At 41.3% G+C, this 23,283-nt stretch overlaps 2 protein-coding genes across 2 annotated transcripts; both read left to right on the plus strand.

Moving 5' to 3' along the window:
* The first annotated feature begins 865 nt into the window (after window positions 1–865).
* MED6 (mediator complex subunit 6) lies at window positions 866–13,788 on the plus strand. Its single transcript, XM_066551686.1, has 8 exons — window positions 866–923; window positions 6,559–6,718; window positions 7,911–8,002; window positions 10,178–10,260; window positions 10,993–11,101; window positions 11,556–11,671; window positions 12,434–12,461; window positions 12,842–13,788. The coding sequence occupies exons 1-8, from the start codon at window positions 902–904 to the stop codon at window positions 12,967–12,969; spliced, it is 738 nt and encodes a 245-aa protein (XP_066407783.1). The 5' UTR covers window positions 866–901; the 3' UTR covers window positions 12,970–13,788.
* Window positions 13,789–17,685: 3,897 nt separating this feature from the next.
* On the plus strand, window positions 17,686–21,460 carry LOC136558220 (disintegrin and metalloproteinase domain-containing protein 20-like). The gene is made up of 2 exons (XM_066552541.1): window positions 17,686–17,704; window positions 18,312–21,460. The coding sequence occupies exons 1-2, from the start codon at window positions 17,686–17,688 to the stop codon at window positions 20,819–20,821; spliced, it is 2,529 nt and encodes an 842-aa protein (XP_066408638.1). The 3' UTR covers window positions 20,822–21,460.
* The last annotated feature ends 1,823 nt before the right edge of the window (window positions 21,461–23,283 follow it).

The following is a 23,283-nucleotide window of genomic DNA, read 5'->3' on the forward strand; positions in this document are numbered from 1 at the left end:
CGTACTTCATACACAGTAACGTACTTCCTCTACTTTTTTCACACAGGCCTCTAATGGAAGGGCAAGAGATTCCATCACCAATTATGATCATGTTCCATCAGCAAGGTGATAACTCCAGGCTCTCCTGGACTCTGCTACTGCCAGCAAAGGTGTGGCTGATCTTGGCAGCAAAGGCTCAGGCAGGGTAAGTCCCTGGAGGTACAGCTAGCATGACACAGGTATTGGACACTCTGTACAGCAGATTGGTAGACTGTAGTTGTCAATCTAAATAAGGAGCTTATTAATCTTCCGGTTTTTGTATATTCCTCCACCCAACGAGTGTTGTTCTTCACTCTATAAATGACTGATGACTGATGATTTCACTTAAGAGCCAAAATGCCAAGGACCATACCTCAGGACTGGGACCATAACATCTATTATGCCCACATGGCCAACTAAATTAGGGCTACCCCAGCCAGCTCAAGCTGGATAGATGTGATGCTGAGCAGCAACCCGTGGCCCACATCTCTTTCACTTTGAAAGTGACCGGCAAATACCAGCAGGCCAAGGTCAGGTGAAAACGACTGCAAAACCCTGATATCTCCCCTTTTGAGCAAACAGCTCTGAACGAGCATGTCGATTTTCGGCACTGGCGCCGTCGTTCTGGTTATGCACCACTCAGGCGAAGCGAAGCGGAGCTCACTGTTACTTGTGGTGGGACGCCGTACAACCCTTCGGTTCAGGAAGGTGTTTCCCTGGCCAGCGACCAAGTGTCGCGGGGTGAGGGGCGTTCTCCGGGCACATGGCAACCGCTCCGCCCTCACCCGCCCCGCTGGCCCCGCCTCCCCGCTCCAAGGCCGCTTCCTGCGCGCCGCCCCGCCCCACCCCGCCCCGCCCCGCTCCGGACGTGCGCGGCGCGGCCATGGCGGCTGTGGACATCCGAGGTAGGCCCGGGGCTCGGGCGGCGCTCGGGGCTCGCTCCCCGCGGTTTCGGGGCTCTGCCCGCCGGCCTGGGCTCAGCTCCGCCCGCGGGGCAGAGCCCTCCGCGGGGCGGCCGCTGGAGGGGGTCGCTGTGGTGGTGTGACGGTCTTTGGAAGCTGGAACGGCCGGGCAGTCAAGCTGCCCAAAAAGCAGCTTTCTTGGATGTGCGGCAGGCTGCGAGCATGTGCTCAGGGCCGCCTGGGAAAACAAGCTTCCTTCTGGTAGACTCTGCCTTTTCAGGGGGCATAAAGAGGTCCTGCAATGAGATGGCGACGTAAGGGAGCAGCTAAAAAAGAGAGTTCCCTCTCTGAAGTGTGGGGAAAAGTGGGAAGCCCTGGCGTGTGTGCAGGACTTGCACAGGACCTGAGCAGTGAGTAGGGCTGGTAATCTTAAGAGCACTTCAGGTGGATGTGGTGAGGCAGGCCACGTGTTAGGAAAGCCGGAAAGAAAGCTGAAATTTTGGGTGTGGAGATGTGGAGTCAGGAATATGATTTTGAAGAAGTGATATTTGACTAAAGTGTTAAAGAATATTTATGTTGTAAACAAAATAAAAGTTAAATTGTTGTGAAGAATTTGAGCTTTCAGAGAAGTGGGGTTCAGAGTCCACAGTAAAGGAAGTTTTTTTTTGTCCATAAGAGTGTCTGGATGGAATAACATCAGAAGCCTGTGTGGTGGAGTCTCAGAGAATGAACAAGAGCAGGTATTTAGGGAAATCTCATGAAGGGTCTGGTTTGATAATGCCCCAGATGTTTTCTCCTTTTTTATCTTCAAATTTTTAATGATTATGTGTAGTCCTGTGTGTTTTGCTGACTGCCTTCTTTGAGATGTCACAAAGGAACTAGGTAGACAATTAATGGAGGAGTGCTGTATTAAGTTATTAGCTGCTGTGAGAACCTTCTGCCTTACTCCAGCTAATTTAAGCTCCCTCCAAGTCTTTTATCTAATATAGTTTAATATATTAAGTAGATATCTTACAGCCACCTCCACCACCCCCTTCTTCCTGGGCTTAACTTCACTCTGAAATTCTCTAACTTCTCTCCTTCAAGCGGGAAAGGTGAACAGGGAATGGGGTTGTGATCAGTTCATGCATGTTGACATTGCCACTCTGTCCTCCTCACCAGGAGGACTCTTGACAGTCTTCACTGCTCCATGGTGGGATCCCTCCCACAGGAGACAATCCTCCATTAATTTCTCCAATGCTGTTGTTCCTAAATGGGCTTTTTCACCTGGTAGAAGAAGCCCATCTACACAACAGAGTTGAGGTATCTGATTTACTGCTCTTAAATCCTGTACCAGCCTATAGGTCTGAGAACAAGGCTTCTTTACGGTATTAAGTTCATATTGATACTCTGAGCATCAATCAGTACTGTGTCCAGGATGTTCTTTTCAGGTTCTTTTGAGGTCTGGTTCATTGGTAAGCAGATTTGAGTTTTCCATGCCTTTTTCTTTGAGATGCATAGCTATACACAGTTCTCAGAAAAAGTTACTTGAGCATTCAGCTTGCATGGTAAGTCTTGTCCTGACAATGGAAGGGGACATTTGGCATATAGAATCTCATGAGTCAGTTTAGTATGTCCAATTGGGACAGTCCATGAGCTGTAAGAATGGCCATAAAACCCTTTTTTTCCATTGCCCCAGCAATCTGTATTGTAACTTTACTAAGCAGGACCTTGCCTCTGTTTATTACTGATTGTGTGGCTCTGCTCTTGATCAGAAGTCTGTTGTTCCATTTTCTGGTTGTACTGGAGCTATGAGGTCTGCCAGGAATGCCTTGATGTTTTCCACCAGTCTCCTCCTCTCATAGTCAGAAATAATGTTTACATCTAATTGTCCCTTCCTGCCTGCCAAGAGTACATTGATTCAGGCCAGAGGGTGGGAGCCCTTTCAGACCCCAGTGCCCCCTGCCTATTGCTCTCCTTTCGCCTTCTTTAGTACCATTTTCTTCTTCTTCACTGTAAACAGGTATTGAATATAGCTTGCATAACTCCCCCAGTTAGGGTATTAGTCAACATGATAATTTCCAAAAGCTGATACATTCCAGTAAAGCAGATTTAAGCCTAGCCACTTTGATTAAGTATTTAAAAAATGAATGGGACTCAGGTAGGGGTGAAGCTGATAATAATATTCCCTGAATTTGGGGAACAGAAAGCTTAGAAATTAAGGTAGAGTGTTGGATGATCAATGGGTCTACCTATGAAAAACCATCCCAGATTTCTCTGCATGACACATCAAAACTAGTAATGAAAAATCCAGAATTTTGCAGCTCTGAAGCATTGTGTAATTTTACTGTGGATCCCTTTGGGCCTACCATCATGTGGGACTATCATTTAAATTCAAAATAGATATTGCTGAAACTACAACAACTGCATTTTCACCAATCCAAGAGTATTAAAATATTTTATCTCCACAAATTTTTGAAATCAGGCCATGTGTGATCTAAAGTACAGGTCATCAAGAAATTTTGTTTAAGCCATCTTGGTGTCTGAAATTGGCAGAAGTAATAATGCCGATCAATATTCAGCACTTAAACCAACCTGCTCACAATTTTTAAGTACCTTCTGTGCAGGATGGTTAACTTGCTTACACAGGCAATCCCTCACTTTTCCAAAATTACCAAGATTTCTGCAGCACCCAGAGCTGGGTCAGGATGGATAAGTGCCCATCGTCACAGTGAGCATGGCCTCTGACCTGCCTTACCCTCTGGGCCGGCTTTGAGGCTACTTTGCCAGGTGAACGTGACCTGGCAGCTCTGCAGGGCCTGGCAGCTCGTGAGGCTACTTGGCCTGGTTTGTATTGCACTTGGCATTGGGAGAAATGTGAACAAAGTGCTCCAGCATAGGTCTCCCAGAGCGTCACAAGTCCTGCCAGCGAACCTGCTCCAGCTTGGCCTCCTCTGTCCAAGGGACCAGAGGTCCTGTCAGGAGCCTGCACCAGCGTGGCTTCCCATGAGGTCGCATCCTCCCTCGGGCATCCACCTGCTCCAGTGGGGGGTGCTCCAGGGGCTGCAGCTGCATCTCTGCTCTGATGCCGGCAGTTTCTACACAGACACAAACGGGACGGGGCTACCGGGGTCAGCATCGTGAGCTATTTATTTTCAGCATCAGTCTCATTACAGGGTCATGGCAATGAAGAGATGCTAACAGCTCACTGGTCAGGCAGCAGGCCAAAGAAACTTAATGTTACAACATACCATAAATGTGTCTCAGCCAATTACATAGAGTAAAAGCATACTAACAGTAGTTCTGTCCAATCACCTTAAGCACACGTAGCTTTGGTTAAAACAATAGTGGCCTATTCTCAAACACAATGGCTCGTTTGTAAGAGACAACGAATGAAGCTCTATTTATAAGCATAACCTTCTAGATATATACTAAATAAACTTGTTGCAACTTAGAAAGCCAAACTACACAGCCTTATTGTTCTATTTCTCACGTCTTCTCTACAGCTTAGATACCTTTTTCTGCTGTGTTAGCACTTCACAATTCCTGCTGCATCTGAGGCCTGTCTTTTTCACCACCTTCCCAAAACCCTCTGGTTTTTATAGATTCCCACATGCTCCACTGAGGGGGACAGCCACCTTATGGTCTGTGCTTGTCTCTATAGGACATGGGGGAGCTTCCAGCAGCTTTTCACTGAAGCCACTTCTGTAACTCTCCCTACGAAACCTGGTCAGGCAAACTTAGTACCCTGTCAACCTACTTTACTGTTCCTCTTGCTTTGTCAGAGCATAGTGCTGGGCTACCTAGCCAATAAGGCCAGGTTCAGCACATTGTGTGAGTTACTCTTCTTTTTTGCCATGGATTGCTGGCTTATCTTCCAAATTGTCTTGAAAATCATGACAGATTTGCAGTATTGTCACAAGCACTTTACTTTTGGATCTGTGATGCAAATTCCACAAGAAATGCTTTGCACAAGATGTCCTATTTTTGAAAGGAACAGGGAAGGAGGAACGCCATCCTTTCTTATACCCAAAATAAACAGTACACCCTTCAGTATGACAGGTTTGTGGTTTGTTTCATTCTTCCTCTCCTCTTCCCAAGAATAGTTAAGAGAACAATCTTTCAACTTACAAAGGCAATTATAAATACTGGCACTAAGCAGCTGTGGATAATTGAGTATTAGAGTCCAACTTTATATTCCATTTTACAATACATTTATTAGTCTACATACTGCATGATAGCTATATATATATATATATATGTATGTATCTAAAGCTCGCCTGACAATCCTCTAAGAAATGCAGGTATTGTTAATCATACAAACAAAGAAAGTTTGTATTTGAAGTATAATGTGAGAGCTTATTATGAGAAAAATGCAAGTGCTTAAGATTTTGAGATTTTTTGAAAGGTGAGCTCTTTTGGATTTGAATGGCATTTGGAATAAACAGCATTACCATGACTTGGGTGCTTAATAATGGATCTTAGTGCTGTGTTTCTAAGATTTCCTTTTCTGTAGTGAGGAGAGAGAATAGTCTGTGTGAAATAACTTAAATGCCTCTAGACTTCTCAATCCCTTTCCCTGCCTTGCATGAAACAGTTGGGCTAAAAATTCTGACATTAGTAAGGAAAAATGGTTTACATTTAGCTATTTCTGTTGCATTTTCCCTGGTTTGCTAAGCAGGTGGTGTTGCTTTATAACACTTCCTCAGAGAAGCTGCTAGTAGTGTATGAGCTGACATTTTTGAAAGCGATCTTATGATCCTTGAGCATGCTGAATTGTCACAGAAGTAAAATATTCTCATTGGAATAATAACTGGGAGTTCAGAGTATGCATATAATGTGTGAACTTTAGGGAGTGAATCCTGTGAGGAGGGAATTTGAGATCTTCAGTCAGTTTTCAGTGATTTCTCATCACTTAGGGGTTTTTTTAATCTAAACAATGCACGTCTCTTCTTACCTTCTTGTGTCTAGGAAATTCTGTTTGCTGCTGCTGTGATTTAATATCAGTGAATTTCAGGGTTTTTTCCAAGGTTCCTCCTGGATCTCCACTGTTAGCAAATTTGTTGCCTGTGGAACTGGTTGTTGACACTGGTTTCTTTGATGTGCCTGAAGAACATTTTGCTGCAGCGTGATAACAAAATGCAGGGACTTTAATTCATATTTTCCTAAATCTGTAAGAATTTAACTGGCCTATTATGCCTTGTAGCTTATAAAGTATGTTCATTTAAAAAGCTTGCTTTTTTAATATAATTGTTAGTGTTCAATAGTTTGATATACCTGTAATATCCACTGAGTTATGGAACAAGGAATTTTCTGTAGGCAATTGGCAGATTAATTTAATAGTCGGGAGTAGAATCTCTTGTTCAAGGTTACTGGGAAGCATCTGCCCAAAGATAGCATCTTTGTGTTTGCTGTTGTTTTTTTGGGTTGTGTTGGGGTTTTTTTGTTTTGTTTGTTTTTTGTATACTGCTAAGAAACCTGCAGAAGGTTAAAGGTTATCAATTATTATTTGAACTCTATGAAATACTTCTTTCTTTTTAACCAGTGTGTTTGTGTTCCATCTCCTTTCTCTGCTGTAATTGTTAACTGCTTTTACTCTTGGATGTATTTGTAGTGGTTTTGACTGCTTTGATACTCAAATGTAGATTTATTTTCCCAGATAATCTGTTGGGGATTTCCTGGGTTGACAGCTCCTGGATTCCAATATTAAACAATGGGAGCGTGTTGGACTATTTCTCAGAGCGAAGTAACCCTTTCTATGACCGAACATGTAACAATGAAGTCGTCAAAATGCAGCGGATGACCCTGGACCATTTGAAGTAAGTTGTTATTTGCATCTGGTTGATGTGCAGTATCCCTTGTCCCTCCATTCAGAGGCTTTGGTGACTGAATGAAAGCATGCTGGAAAGCTCATTCTGTTCTGTTTTTAGTCCCACCACTTTCCAGCAAGGCCAGCTTTTTCTGTATTTGGATGTTTTCTACTTCTTCTTATGCCGTCTCAAGGAGGTGTTGAGCTTGAAGGATTCTGTGTATCTTTTGAGATTCCAGTACATCATCCTTTAGATATTTCTCTGACATAGAAAAGCTGTCTTCTCTCATCCTTCCTGCTCAACAGCACCTGAGTAGTGTAATGTAGTTAAATGTTTCTTCTGCGGTGAATAGAGTTTATGTTAGGGAATATTTTGAGTTCATAAATAGTTTGTGTTTCCATATACTGCTGGCTGTGTGCCATAATTAGTACATAATTCCTCCAAAGAGCTGGCTTTTTAGTACAGATAACAAGAGTAGTGAGTGTTGTAAATAAACTGGTCACATATGGTTGTGTATTGAGATTGCATGTGCAAGTTAACTTTCTTTTCAGTTCCCCATCTGCTATGCTGAGCACAAGCGAGTTGTTTGAGAACTATTTAAAGACTCCACAATATGATAGGGAGTTTGCAATCAGAGCTAGAAGTCCGTTGGTAAAGTCACTTGTGCTCAGTGTGATTGCAGAGAGGCCTTTACATCAGACACACAGATGGTCACATCACACACCAGTTCTTTGTTGCTGTATTTAAATGACATCTCCATGATGATAGATTGTTAACTTTCTTGCTATTTATCTGTTGCTAATATATTCTACTTCTGTTGTGTCAGGTTGTTTGTCTATGCACCTAGGGTTTGATAGCTCAGGAAAATCCTTTCCCTTTATTTACATTAATGTAGTGTATGATATTGTATTATATTATTATGTGTATATATATGTATATACATATATATATAATTATATATGTATTAATATATAATTATTATTATATTATTATATTATTATATTATTATATTATGTAATGTATAATGTATTATATTATATTATAATGTAATGTAATATATTTATAATGTACTTATGCACATTATAAAGGGCTTTCAAAGCATCAGAACTTTGTTGGTTTGTTGCCCGGCCCTTTAGTCACTCTTCATGTCCTACAGATTTTACTTGGAGGAAAATGCTTACTCTGGTTGTTTCTTTCTCAGCCAGATGGTTGGAGTGGAGTACATCCTTCTCCATGCTCAAGAGCCCATTCTCTTCATTATCCGAAAGCAGCAAAGGCAATCTCCAACACAAGGTACCGTCACTCACTTCTTGCCCCTGTTGAGAAGCCAAATCAGTCAGTTGTTTTTATCAGTTCCTAAACTGTGTCTAAGCATTTCTGCTTCCTCTTTTCTCTCTTAATCTCCACTCTAACTGGGAGGGTATGAGGCTTTGTGGTGGAGAGATCCTTTCTGCAGCAGTTCCCTGCAGTGTCCCAGCAGCAGGGAGTGCCATCTTGTGGGGAAATGGGAACAGCGAATGAGAGAGTGCTGCCCTGTGCTACATTTTCCTACTGGAAATTGCTAATAGCATTCATTCCATTTATCTGTTAGGCCATGCAAGAGTGTCCATATCTTGTTGTGATGGAGTCTTGTGGTAACAGCATCATTGCTTCCTACAGTGTCATTTTCCAGGTTTTAAATCAAACACCTTACCTTTTTTTCCACATCTGCATGCAACTGGCTTTGTTATTCCTTTTTAACCTTGAGTTTGTTTGTGTATGTGTGATTAATCAAACATGTAGCCATATTTCAATAGTTATTGGATTATCTTATCTGTTTACTACATCTTCATATAACATAATTTAGGTTATTTCAGAGTAAGCTTTGTTGGAAAGAAAGGCCGGGTTAGTGCTAATTATTTCTTCTTTTTGTTAGGGGTTTAGGTTCTGTATATGCATTTTGGTCTTTACAGGGCTTTGCCTTGTCTTGTAATGTTTCTTATTTGCTTATATCAGATAATAGTCTGTTTACATTGCAGTTCCAAATTGAGAAAACGTATGATCGATTCTTTAGTATGTTGTTTTATTTCTTTATTAGAGATTTTCAACATAGCTTCTAAAAGTGAGTAGAGAATTATTATACAGCCCTTAATTTCTGGCTTTGACACCTTTCAGATTGAGACTGGAGTTGGAGCTACCCACAGTATGTGTGTTTAGACTTGTGCTGTAAGGCAGATGTATGTTTGGTGGAACTTAACTGTTTTCCCACTGCGACTGTAAAGTTTGTGCTGGGTACCTTAACTGAGTTGCATAGTTCCCTAGCTGAGATGTTACCGTGAGTTTTATTTCATCAGGGTACAAAAATGAGTGTATTTGAGACATGGGAATGGGGATGTTAAACTGAGAATTATAGAGTTCATAGCTAGTGTAGAATACTCAAATACAACTGATGCAGGCTTATCTCATAACTTCTGTGTGTTTTTAAAACAGATGTATTTTTATTTGAAATTCTTAAAGACTGTTTGAAGTGATATTAGAAAAATCTTTAGATGAATGATTAGGGAGAGTTGCCTGTCCAGGAGAGTAGGCCCTGGTACAGAGCTGTGAGACAATAAAACTGCAGTTCTGTGTCTTGCTCCATTTGTAAAGAAGTGCTAAGCATCCTTCTTTTTTCAAGGAGACGTGAGTACTGGTTGTAATATGCACCCAGCTGTCTGGGACTGCTAATTTAAGTAGGTGTCCATGCTTCATAAAATGCCAGTACTGGATGAATTGTTAGTAGAGATGGAGGAACCGGAACACATGTGCACAGGTAACGTCCTTAGGAATGTGAAGCTGGGAGCATTGCTATGGTTTCTCAATTGAACAATGTTTGGCAGAGTTACAGAACCAACTGTAATGTTCCTCTGCACTGCAGCTCTAATGAACAAAAATTTTTGATTGGTCAGTAGAAGTTCCAAATCTGATTTAGCAAATGCCTTTGGAAGGTAGTCTTTTTTGGCAGAATGTTACTAATTTAGAAAAGCATGCTCTGTGTGTGCTTCACTCCATTGGGTCTGGGAAATCTAGCTGAGAGGATTGTAGAAGTTAGAGAAAACTGTGTCCAGAACAATGATATCTTACATTGTAGTGGGCTTCTATTGGTTGCCAAGGCTAATGGAATTACTTCCAGAGCAGTTCACTTGACTAGTAGTAGCTCTAGTATGCTCTGAAAACCCCAGTCTGTGAAGCAGATCATTTGCTTGCAATAGGACAGGACTTTACAGCACATGCTGTAAAGCAGACATTGGTTTTTTCTCCCCTTATCAGTCTGTGCCTAAGGTGCAAATAAAGCACCTTGAAGGAAAAGGTTAACAAGAGAAAATTTTGTGATAAGAGAAATATTGCAATTTCTCAGTTGCTGCTACGACTGAAATTCAGCAACAAATACACAGTCTTCGGCCAGAGCTTGAAATTGATTCCACATTTTTCTTCTTTTCCTTTCCACAGTTATGCCATTGGCTGACTACTACATTATTGCTGGAGTGATTTATCAAGCACCTGACTTGGGATCTGTCATTAACTCCAGAGTTGTAAGTGTTCTGTGCATTTGATGCCTACTGGTTTATATCAGTTTTTACTTTTGGTTCTCCCCCAGGCTGTTTAAATATCTCCTTCACTATTCTGAGGAAAGTTTTAAGTTACTGTACCCTTACATGTAGTAAGGGTGCAGTAACTTAAAACAAACACCACTGGTTAATATTGTGTGCATCCCACATGAAAATGCAAGTTCTTGTGAGAGTGCAGTATTGCCCAGAGACTAGGATACATTGTTTAAGGAGGAGGGATCAGAATAAGCAAAGCTACAAAATTGGCAGAACAGCATGAAGTTTGAATAATCAAAATGTTAAAATTATTTGACGTATGTATGAAATAGTAAATAAATACATAATCAGTCAAGATTGCTTTGGATAGTTAATGTTAAGCTAATATTATATTTATTTTTAAATGAGGCTTGTGTCTTTAATTGATGTGGTATTTCTTCTTATATTGGATGCTCAAGTTTATTTTGATTCCTTCTGTTCTTGTAAATTATCAGGTTTTTGCAAATTTTTCTCTGTCAGTTTAAAAAGGCACTCCAGAAGAGCCTTGTGAGAACCTGTTAAAGAAATTACATTCTCAGTCCGAAACTAGATATTCCAAGTTCCCTTCCCAGAACAAAAATGAATATAGAGTGTTAATTTTAAAATACCTATATTCAAAAATTTACATTGTGTTTTCTCCTTGAGTTGTGAACTCAGTGCCTTACATTCTTGTTCTGAAAGCTCACTGCAGTGCATGGAATTCAGTCTGCTTTTGAAGAAGCTATGTCCTACTGTCGCTATCACCCATCCAAGGGCTACTGGTGGCATTTCAAAGACGAGGAAGAACGAGGTATGATTGCTAGTTTCTCCTGCATACTTTGGGAGAGGAAAGGAATGTAGGGAAAAGCTTGAGGCAATGCACAGTGATGGTGGACAAGTGAGATGAAGTTTCTGAAGGGTAAGTTAGGTCACTCTACCAGGTGAAAGGAATTTTGCCCTTCTGTGCTGGTGGGAATGAGCATGGACGCATAGGTGGGAGATGAAAATAATGATCTGTGTGTCAACAAAGTGGGCAACTCTTGAACCCACTGGGGACCAAAACACATTTTCAGAAGCAAACCAATTTGTCAGGAGGTAGGAATCATCTTTAATCTGTCTTCCACCAAAAAAAAACAACCTATGACAGTAAGAAAATGGAGGAAAAGTTCAGAGGAGAGACAAATACCAACTTGTCATACCACAAAGAGCTGCTAAAAGAAAATAAATTTTAATACATCTTTCTCTGATATTTCTGTGACTTGCAGAGAAAACTAAACCAAAAGCCAAGAAGAAAGAAGAACCAAGCTCTATTTTCCAAAGACAACGAGTAGATGCTTTGCTCTTAGACCTAAGACAAAAGTTTCCACCCAGATTTGTCCAGGTATGACACTCAAAAGCCACAGTTTTACTGTAACTTAGAACTTAAAAGACAGTCACATAGGTATTTAAACAGGGGAAACTGAATGGGAATTTTGTGTATTTCTGCAATAGTAACATGGATTAGACCACAAACTTGACATGGAAGGCTCATAATAGTGTGTAGGATCTCCATTTGTAATCACTGGAGTCATTAAGGCCTTGGCAAAACTATGAGAGTGAATTTTATTATACACCTTCCTTATCTGATCTCAGAGGGTCTGTTCTCAGCTATCTGATGTTGCTGATGCTTCCAGTTTCCTCCTTTGTGAACTCAATCAAGCCCCATCGCAGTATTTTTAGTTACTCCATTGTTCTAGAGACTCATTAGTTAGCATGGAAATTCTTGGCATTCTGTGAAGTTGTTGTGGTTACCTCTGATTGTCTTTGGTAGCCATTTGTTCCACCAAGTCTTCTGCTTGGGAGCAAAGGAAATTGTGTTTACAGCATCTCGCAAAAGTGCTCCTCAGCCAGTCCTGAGAAAGACTGGCTAACTGCATATTTTTTTCTTTAATGTTTTTCAGTTGTCAGAGGAAAAACTGGATGTTATACAATATTAACTGGATTTTGTTTAAAGTGTATATAGGGACCCATTCTACCCTCATTTCTTTAATATAAGAGTGCAAAATGCTTTTGATTTTAATTAATTCCTAAATTACTGGCAGGAAGTGTTGAGAATTACAACTTTGGTTCCACTGATGTGTTGGTTTTTTTTCTTCCCTCACAGCAAAAGCCTGGAGAAAAGCCTGTCCCAGGTAAAACTGTAATATTTTCACAAGACTTAAAAAATAGACTCTGTATGCAGTATCTTTCAGTTGCCATGTAAGCTCTTGCTGCTGCTGCTGTGAGGTGGTTTGGAATTCTGGCATTACCAAATTGTGCAAAGTAATGGATAAGAGTAGAGACTTTGAGTTGATCATAGGCGACCTCAAAACAGAAAATGCATGAATTGTATCACTTCAATCTCTTCCACCTTTTAACTGATATAAGTATGAATTTATTGTCTGCTTATCATTCTTACACCTTTGAAATGAATGTTGCCCTTGTGGCATTAACAATATTTTCTAAATACTCTGAAGAGTGTTTTAGGAATGAAAATCAGAGGTTTAACTTTCTTTTCCCGTTACATCTTTAGTGGATCAAATCAAGAAGGAGCCAGAACCAGTCCCTGAAGCTGTCAAGACAGAGGAAAAAGAGACTGTAAAGAATGCTCAGAGTGCTGGTGCTAAAGGACCACCTGAAAAACGAATGAGACTCCAGTGAAGGGAAAATCTATTGCACATCTGGATTTGTCAGAACCTGGAAAACATAGGATTCTTGCTCTCTTTTCTTTATATTTAAGCTCTTCCACTGAGACTGATAATTCAGGGACTGAGATCCCTGTAACAGCTTTTTCTGTAGAAACCTCTCATGCAACTGTTAACGTCAGGATGTGAGATGCCTCAAAGGAGGCAGTCATCATCTTATTTTGAATGTTGACTTCTGAGAATGGGTTTTACATGGACATGTTCAGCAGCCTCCTGAAGACTTTACAAACTCCTGCATCCTTTGTGTCTAGGTTTCCTATGTGAAAAGAAAAAAAACCTTTTATATATGAAAAGGAATTGGAATTCTTGGCAAATAAAATTCCTGGCTGCTGGAATGCTTTCCTTAAATGTATACCTTTTTAGTAGCAAAATATATCATATGTGCTGGCAGCTGCTTTTTTTTTTTTTTCTTTCCTACTTGGACATTGGAATGTATTGTCTTCTATTCTGAGGAAGAATAGTTAATTCACCCACTACAAATTGCTGTGCCTCTAGTGTGCTTGGGATAAAGATAGAAGATTTGCTAACTGGACCCTCAAATCCTTGTAGTTAGATGTCAGAAGGGTCTCAGTTTCTAGATATTCTTGGACAAGGATTTTACTTAATGGTTAAGCTGATAGTTTATTATAGAAGTTAGTGTTTTGGGAGAGAGATTTATGGTGTAAAACAGGCTAAGATATTTTGATGTTGCACACTCAGTGAAGCTGTTTATATTTCTGATTTTCCACTGTAACTCAAATATATCAGTCACGTCTCTTCCTCTGTGCTCCTGGCACTTCCTTGTTCCTTTATTGGGCATGTGCCTTTCAGACTTGGGGAAATGGGACAGTGGAAAAGAAACATCACTGATACGTGTACACTTATTTAAGCATATTGCTTACATAAACCTTTTTTTTTTCCTCAGAAAAATTAGAAATCATCTGTTGAAAAGAAATTACTATTAGTTTGGTTTTGGTTTTTCACTGAAGTAATGGAGTGAACCTTGAAATAGTTTGCTTTCTTTCCACAACTGTCACCTGTTTTCAGTAAGTAAACTGTAGTTAGCAAGAAAAAGGTTTGTACACAGCAACCAAAATGTAGATAGGCAGAAAGACTAAAGTATGCTTAGATAGCTGTGTCAAATTTATCTTCAGGTTACAAGACACTCTTTTTCAGTAGCTTAGCTCTCCAGTCAGATCTGTTTATTACTGAATGTTAGAAAGACCTGTCAGGTCTGCTTGTTACTGAATGACAGAAAGATCCATGTGAGTTTTGTCATATAATCCAAAGCTGAAATGTTAAAAGATGCAGATATGCCAATAGCTGTTCTCAGTTGATGCAGATACGGATCTGAAATTCATATATTCATGTACTTGAGTGTGTATTAGGTTTATTTCACACCTGGATCATGTTTGAACAGCCATTTCTCAAAATGTTGATAAAAGTAGATAAGAAAATAGTGTGACTATCAGATCAAGTGAAAATATAGAAAGCAGTTACTCTGGGATGCTCAAAACCAGACGAGGTGGTGTGAATATACTTAGAACAAAAGGGGTTTCATTCTTTCTTGTATTATAGAAATTCCTCTGAAAGCAAGTAGAAGAAGAAGCACAAAAGCCATTCCCTCATCCACCCCCATCAAGGAGATGCAGGATTTCCAGAAATAAGACATGAATGGTGAGGCACCTCAGTGGTCCTTGCTGTTGATGGCCAGAAAAAAGTCCTTGGAAATGGCCATTAAATGAGCTGAGAACCTCTATGTATTTTGGGAAAAGTTAGCAAGACAGATGACAGACTGCACTTAATGAAGATCTAGGGTATTTGGCTTCAGTTGTGTGGGTTTTTTTTGTGTTTTTCTTTGGTTTTTGTTTTGTTTTGTTTTGTTTTTTTGGTTGGGTTTTTTTGTTTTGTTTTGTTTGTTTTGTTTTTTAATGGAGAAAATTATCTATTCATGCACCAAGGAAATATTTAACACTACTAGCAGAAGAAAGCTTGCTTATTGGTGAAGGCACATAAAGCTGTGGCAAAAAATGCATGCTGCAATATAGTATGAGCAAAATATTCTATCAGTCACTGGACTTCACCTGAAATAAAGTGTGTTGTGCAAGTCAATGTCTGAAAAGGAATTTCCCTGAAGTAGAAGGGTTTGATTAAGGGCTGTAAAATGAGTAGGACAGAGTTTCTCCTATGATGGCCCCGGGAAGACAAATATTAAGTATTTATAAAACTGAGTAGTGAAACAATAGGAAAGTAGAGGACTCTTGTTCCGTCTTGTAGTACAAGAAGAGAGGGACATGTAAATGAAAGTGAATGGGAGTTAAATGTGGACTGAACCATTATACTCCATGCTCAGAATTTGAGCTGATCAGAGATAAGGGTGGAACATGAAGAGGCAGACTGTCCTCACATTTATATCAGCAGCATTTCTGTCTTCTGTAGAAATGCCTGGTGTTGGCTGGTGTCAAAGGGCATTAAAAGGGATGGATTCCTGGTCTGATCCCGTCTGAGTTAAAGTGCCAGCATCTAAGCTATTGAGAGGATTGCAAATGGCTTCCATTCATGAAACAAGCATTTGAATGGGATAAACCTTTTCCAGGGGAACAATCTTTACCTAAGCAAACTACATTTTAAAACAGTAAGAGATGTTACCAGTGTGTTGATTTCCTAGTAGCTGTCCAGTGCTGAAGGTTTGCTGTATGAGGAACTGAAAGATCTGATCCTGTTACTCGCTGACCAGATATTCGACAATAATTTCATCACTTAAGTGAGCTGAGATATTAATTTACTGAAGTAACATTATGTCAGATATTACTGTTGAAATGTTAAGCAGATTCTTGTTGTCAGTAATGTTTTTCAGTGCATGAGAATCTCAACCTTTTCTCTCTTGGTATAGAGTCTGACTCTGAAGTCCAAAGTCCTTCCAAAGGACGTTCAGTATTTCTAGCTTGTAGATGAAAGGGAAAGAAGCAAGCACTTCTGAAATCTGTTTGTGCGTCACTTTCTTCTGTATAAAGGAGAGATTTAGATGAACAAGAGAACTATCTCTACTTTTTGCTCTTAGTTAATAACCATTTAGACTTCAAAAGGGCTTTTCTTTGCCTAAATCATGGAGTAGCAGGAGCTGAAAATTACGTGGAACTCTAGCAGAAACAATTCTCCTCAGAGCCTGAAAGTACATATAAATGTTTGCATACCCATAAACAGCTACACATATTTGTATGTACACGTGTGTATGTGTACAAGTGCATGCAAAAATCCAGCCAGATTGTAGGAGAGAGGCCCTCTGTCTGCCTCAGTTTACTGTGTAAAGGTAATGGTATCTCAGGTGCAGCAGAAACACTGTAATCTTTTCATTAAGTAAGGTCTGACCAGGCTATATGTTGCTCTCACACATTCCTCTTTGCCACTCTGCCCCCATACTTCATATTTTGGTAGCCCTTTCCTAGGAAAGAAAGTTAGATGCCATCTAGTCAGTCATTATGTTTTGTTTGCCAGAGCAAGCTGTTCTTGGAGCAAGAAGGGTATAGGCAATAGGAGGGACAAGGCAAAGGGGAGAGATAAGCTTTATACTAATACTTTGAGACCTGAGTATTTTCTACTCTTAACTGTATAGCTATGTTTATATTAAAAAAGGAAGTAAGTAGTCGGAAAGTTCATGTTGAGGGATGGAAGGGGTGATAAGGCATGACTCTTGCAAATTGGCAGAGTGATTTAGTAGGGTCTTTTGTATAACTTAAGCAGTGATCGCACAGCAGAAGTTTGTATTTAAAAATAGCACTAGACTGCACGCAGATTATGTAACAGGATTTTCCCATTACTGTGGTCTGAGTTATATTTATTTCAAGAGACATAATCTGATGTAATACTCAATACTGAAATTCAAAACTGATAATTGAAAAATAGTGGACAAACATTCAACAACTAGCTGCACATAAAAGACCCCACCAGAAACAGTTCCTATAATTTTAAAACCAATAGGAAAATAAATCTAAGGCTAAAATAGATAGGTCATGAGTTTGGATGGATATCTGGAAAGATCTTCCTAGATGGATCCTAATAGAAGCAGGCATCCTATATTCATTCTTTTAAACTGAGGTAGTGTATTACAAGGTCTGTGCTGCTAATGCTGGCCATACTTGCAAGGTACCAAACCACAGAATCAAGCACCTTTGGACAATAGTTGGTAATCTCCACAGCTGTTAGTTAGGCCTGCCATGTGCACAGCATAAGGTACCAGCCCTCTCAGGACCTTGGGGCATAAGGCAGCAGAAGGAGGTTCTGAGCATTCTGCCAGCTGCTGCTCTCTTTCTTGCCCAGCCTCCGGAGGGGCAGTGCCTATCTCCAGTAGTTTGAAATGTTAGGTGTTGCTGCCTGTGCCAGGGTGATGGCCAGCACACAGAAGTTGGTGACAAAAAACAGGATTCCTGAGATCCATATGGGATGGTAGAAGGATACACCTCCTGCAGTTGAGAAAGAAAAGGGCCGTAGCAGGTTGGACTTCATCTCAAACATGTTTGCAGTGCTGAAAAGAAAGTTGTAAAGAGTTCCTAAAAGGTAATAGCTGTGGCTATGTTGAATCCCAGCGCTATGTGCTAGAAAACCAGTGTGCATATCTGTGTTGTGCAGGACATCCTGTCTTACCACAACCCAGATCACTGTCTTATGGTTGTGTCTTGCCAGAGCTGTACCCAAAATGGGGATGGTAGTCAGTGGTAGATGTACCTGAAAGTGTTCTCTTTCCAGTGCTATGAAATCACAAGTCTTTAGAGAGAATATGATGTCCTCTGCTGCGTAAGGAAAATGGCTGCTGCATAGGCGCTGTCTGTAATTAATGTGCATTGTTGTACAGCACACTGTGGCGTAGATAGGGTTGAGGATTTTATACTTGGTACTATTAGTTTCCATCTATATTCTAGAACGTAGTGGAAGTGAATTCTCCCCTGGTTCTACCTTTTTTCTTGGAGGGTGTGTATGCTGTAGTAGGGACGTGCTAAGGTCACCACAGGGAATATTTCTGTACTTACTCATTTCTGACTCCAAGCCTTAGCCCATTTCTGATGTCCACTCACAAATTATCCTGTAATAAAAACAGCAAAACCCAACCTTTTGAGATTTTTAAACAGATTTTCCTGCTTGTGATCTACCCAAATGATCCCTTTGCTCAACACAAACATCTGTGACAAGGTGTGTGAAGCTGAACCGGGGGTTGTCCTTGCTATATCTGCTCGGGAGGAGAAATATCCATTAATTTGAAATTAAGATTATTAGAAGCTGGGAACGTGTTTGTGAGAGGCAAATTTACTGATTCCTTCCCACAAGAGCCTCTGTTCTGGCTCAAAGAGCAGGGTGGGCTGCCTGGAGGCGCCCGGGCAGCGGGCGATGCCGTTTCCCGGGGAGCGGGCCCGGCCCGGCCGGCACGGCGGCAGTTGGAGCCTCGGGGCGGTTCCGCCCGGGCTGGGCCCTTCCAGGTTCTATCCCCGCTCGGGCGGGGGCGGCCGGTGCCGGCGGCCGCGATGGGACCGCTGCCGGGGCTCCTGCTGCTGCTGCTGCTACTGGGCGTGGCGGGGTGCCCCGGGGCCCGGGGGGCTCGGCCCGCGGAGCCGCGCGCCGCGTGGGTGACGGTGCCGCGGCAGCTGAGCCCCCGCGGCGGCGACGACGCCCCGGCCCTCTCCTACTGGCTGAACGTGGGCGGGCGGCCGCGGGTGCTGCGCCTGCAGCCCAGGAGGGGCCTGGTCTCCCGCCCCTTCACCCTGGTCACCTACGGCCGCGACGGGGCCCGCCGGGAGGAGCACCCCTTCGTGCGGGACAACTGCTTCTACCAGGGCGACGTGGTGGGGAGCCCCGGCTCCCTTGTGGCCCTCAGCACCTGCAGCAGGGGCCTCCACGGCGTGCTCTGGGTGGAGGACGATACCTACCAGATCGAGCCCGTCCCCAATGATCCGGCCTTTCGGCACATTCTCTACCGTATGGAGGGAGACAACAGCTCCGAGGGAGCCAGCTGCGGACTGACGCCGGAGGTGCTGCAGCAACAAAAGGCTGTGCTGCCGTGGTTTAAGGCTCCCAAGTCAGCGGGGGAGAACGAAAAGCTGAGGGACTGGTGGACGCACATCAGGTATGTGAAGATGGTAGTAGTCGTGGACCACGTGCGGTTTGTACAGTCAGGCAGGAGCAAATCCAAAGTCTTGAAGGACGTCATGCAAGTCATCAATGCTGGGGACATTTTGTGCAAACAGCTTTCTGTCCGGCTGTTTCTTATAGGACTGGAGATCTGGACTGAAAAGAACATTATAAATATTACTAACTCTATTCCCCAGGTACTTAATGCGTTTAACGGCTGGAGAAAGTCAAACCTGTTACCTCGGATGAACCACGATGTTGCTCACTTATTTGCATATCAGTGGTTTGGAAGCAGTCTGGGATTGGCATATATAGGGACAGTGTGTAATATGCACTGGGCATCGGCTGTTATTTCCTTCACTGAGAAAAAGATATTTTCAATTATTATCACATTTGTCCATGAGCTGGGCCATAATCTTGGGATGGTCCATGATAAACCGGAATGTAATTGCAGACGCAAGACGTGCATTATGTATGAACACAATTCTGAGACTGATTCCTTCAGTGATTGCAGTTACAAACAGTACTTTGAGCTGGTTGTAAATGGTGCTCCATGCCTTCGTCAGCCACCAGCACCTGGCAGTTTCTACACCGGGATAAGTGAATACTGTGGGAATAAAATAGTAGAAAGAGGAGAGCAATGTGACTGTGGTTCAGCATCAAGCTGCCGAAGGGATCCTTGTTGCCGCACAAACTGTACATTTACTGCAGGTTCAAACTGTGCGTCTGGAAGATGCTGCAAGAACTGTCAGGTCCTTCCAGCAGGAACACTCTGCAGAGCAAGTACGGGCAGCTGTGACCTGCCAGAGTATTGCAATGGGATTTCCCCTCAGTGCCCACTGGATGTATACCTACAAGATGGAACTCCTTGCAATGATGATGTTTATTGCTATCAAGGAAAATGTTCTTCCCACAATGAAAAGTGCCAGCGTCTCTTTGGCAAACAAGCCAAGGCTGCCCCTTTAGATTGCTTTAAAGCAGTGAATACTCAAGGTGACCGGTTTGGGAATTGTGGTATTCGTGACAATAGCTATTTTGCAAAATGCAGTACTAAGAATGTCTTATGTGGTAGGATTCAGTGTGAAAACATAGTCATAATACCTTTCTTGCAGAACCATGTAACACTAGTCCAAACTCCTGTTCGAGATAAAAATTGTTGGGGACTCGACTATCACATAGGGGTGGCAAGAGCAGATGAGGGAGCTGTGGAAGATGGCACACCGTGTGGTAGTGATATGCTTTGTATCAACAGGACGTGTATGAGTGTATCAGTGCTGAACTACGACTGCAACATGACAAAGTGTCATGACAGAGGAGTGTGTAACAATCGCAAGAACTGTCACTGTGAGTATGGCTGGGCTCCTCCATATTGTGAATCCGAAGGATTTGGAGGTAGTGTTGACAGTGGACCCCCTCCACCTAGGAGGGCTGAGAGAGCAAAAGTAAGACTAGGACTATTGGTGTTTTATTCTGTGTGTTTCGTTGGAATAGTTCTTTCCATCCGTTATAGGCAGAAAGTAGAGGGATGGCTTGCAAAGATAAAAGCCCAATTCCATAGAATATTGCAGTTGTTTCAAAGACCAAAAAAAAAAGAAGTTCCTAAAGAAAAGTCTCCTGCTGGTAAGTTAAAATCCCCCAAAGATAAAAAAGCAGTATCTTGGGATTCTATTGAGGAAATATCCTCAGAGCCATCTGATAACTCATCAGAATAATTCAGCAGGTTCTGAACAGCTCTAATCTCATGTGATATCATTAAATGCAGAGTAAATCTTATCTCTGTATATTTTCTTTTAAGTTAAATGCAGGCAGTAAGGCATGCTGTTCTTTGTACCCTGAGCTCTTAAATTGATGTAGTTAAGTAAACTGCAGGTATTGTGTTTATACTTCATATCAACAGTATAAAAATGCAAACTTCTTAAAACAGGTGTAGATAGATGACATATGGTAGGATTCAGTGTGAAAACATAGTCAAAATACATTTCTTGCAGAACCATGTAACGCTAGTCCAAACTCCTATTCGAGATAAAAATTGTTGGGGTTTCAACTATCACATAGGGATGCCAAGAGCATATGTCAAACTACTTGCTACTCTACTTGCTTCAATTTTCTCCTTCACCTAATGTTTTCTTCAATTCAGTGAGAGAGATGTTTATGAACATTGTTTTTGTCATTGGTTAACAACCAAAGAGAAAAAATTGCACTTGCAGTCTCCACTGGTTCTGTGTCTCTATTTAATTCACATCTATGACACACAAACAGGTAAGGAACAGGTATTGCAGTGAGATACAGCTGTCTGTTTCACAAGTGCTTACAGCTGTTCACAGGGAGCAGCCCTTCAGGAGGGAGGTAGATCATAGGGAACAGGGTCTTCCTTTTGTGGAAGAGTAGAGAAGGATTATCCAGATCACAACCAGTAAGCATTGCATTTCTGAACTGTAAAATATATGTCAACAGGGTAGTGACACCAAATCTGGCATTTCACAAGAACAAATAGTTTTTATTTCCTGGAAATTTTCCAGTGTCTTGACTGCTGACTGCTTCTGAGAAGTGCTGTGTATTTTATTGTCTCTAAGAGGAGCTGTCAGTGGGGCTCCCGAAGTTAACTGAATTTCTAAAGTATTCGGAATTATTCTGCAAGTGTCTCCTACCTAGAATACCTGCAATATTTGATAGATACTTTATCTGACTATCTCAGGGGGTTTCTTTTGGCTTATTCTCTGATTCTTTCTTCAGCTCTAACAGAATGTGTCCTTGCAGCTCTATGGAGTGCTACACAGGAGCATTGTCATTTTAATTTTTTTAACACAACATAAAATATGTCTAACTTCTGAAAAATATTAGGGACATGGAAATACCATTCAGTAAGTTTTATTGTTATTATTTCTATTACAGTAGTAACTAGACCATTCTATCAGATCAGCATTGAGAGGAGTCTGTTATCCAGATCACAGTTAAAAAAAATTTTTTAAAGGTGTTTCAGGATAAAGGGCTATAATGCACTTGTCTGCTAACAAAAGAATTATCTGTATTTAGAAAATAAAGAGCACACTTTTAGCAAACATTCTCTAAAGGCAGGATAAGTACTCCAACACTTGGGAACACTTGGGAAGAAAGATATTGGTGACTCTACAAATTGTTATGGTCAACTCTTGCTGCGTCCCAAATATATATGTTTTTAGAATATGCATTTTCCTGTAATTTTTTATGTGTATTTCTTTGGTGTCCTGTATCCAAAAAGGGCCAATTATATTATGATGGGATGTGAAATAGAAAGCATGTGATTCACAGTTTTTCCCAGCTTTTTGTGTAGAGCAAATGGGTCCTTAAATATTTATCTATGCTGTCGCAGAAATGAGGTAACACATTGTTTGTTTAGGCTGTGCTTATTGTCATGATACAACATGGATGGTTTTGATTAGATGATGAAAACTTGATCCTGCATTTATGTCAAAAGGCAAGATACTGCCCTTGACTAACACCACATTATTCCTCATGACCAGAGACCTCCTTTGGGGGCTGGGGGAGTGGGAGGGGTGTTCTCTAAGAAATAACAATTGTAATTCAGGTGTTGCAAACAAGGGATCGAAGACAGAGAAGAGAGTTGTGAATTAATTGAAAGATGGAGATAAAAAGTAACAAAAGCACTACACCCAGCACCTTCCAAGTACCTGTGCACATATAGTACCTACTAAAACTTTTTTTATTTTGCTTTTTAAATACAAAAAGAGTGGCAGAAGTTTCAGGTTGCTACCTTGATGGCCTGCTGTTGTTGATCAATAGTATACTATAAACTTCCAAGTATGCTCTCTCTATGCTGAGACAGAGAAACACTGGAGTCAGGGAGTTCTTGTTTACAGAGCTGCACACTGAGGAGACAGAGGTGTAAATGAAAGCACAATTTAGCCCAGAAAGCTTACTTGCAAATGCAGTTCTGGGAAAGATAAAGTAATAAAATGCTGTAGGTTCTGTTTTTCTCTGTGCTTAAAGATTGTTCTGGAAAACCAGGACCTCCATAACTGGGAAGAGGCTTTCAGTGAGCTTTGGATAAGAGTATTTTTGTATACTTTTCTCGCATTTCTTCTTGGGCCATATGAGCAAGACAAACATGTATCTCAACAAATCCAGTTTATGTTTCATAAAATGTGTAAGCTCCCTTTCTGAGATTTTTCTCCTT

Source organism: Molothrus aeneus, chromosome 6, assembly GCF_037042795.1.
Source record: "Molothrus aeneus isolate 106 chromosome 6, BPBGC_Maene_1.0, whole genome shotgun sequence".
NCBI lineage: Eukaryota > Metazoa > Chordata > Aves > Passeriformes > Icteridae > Molothrus > Molothrus aeneus.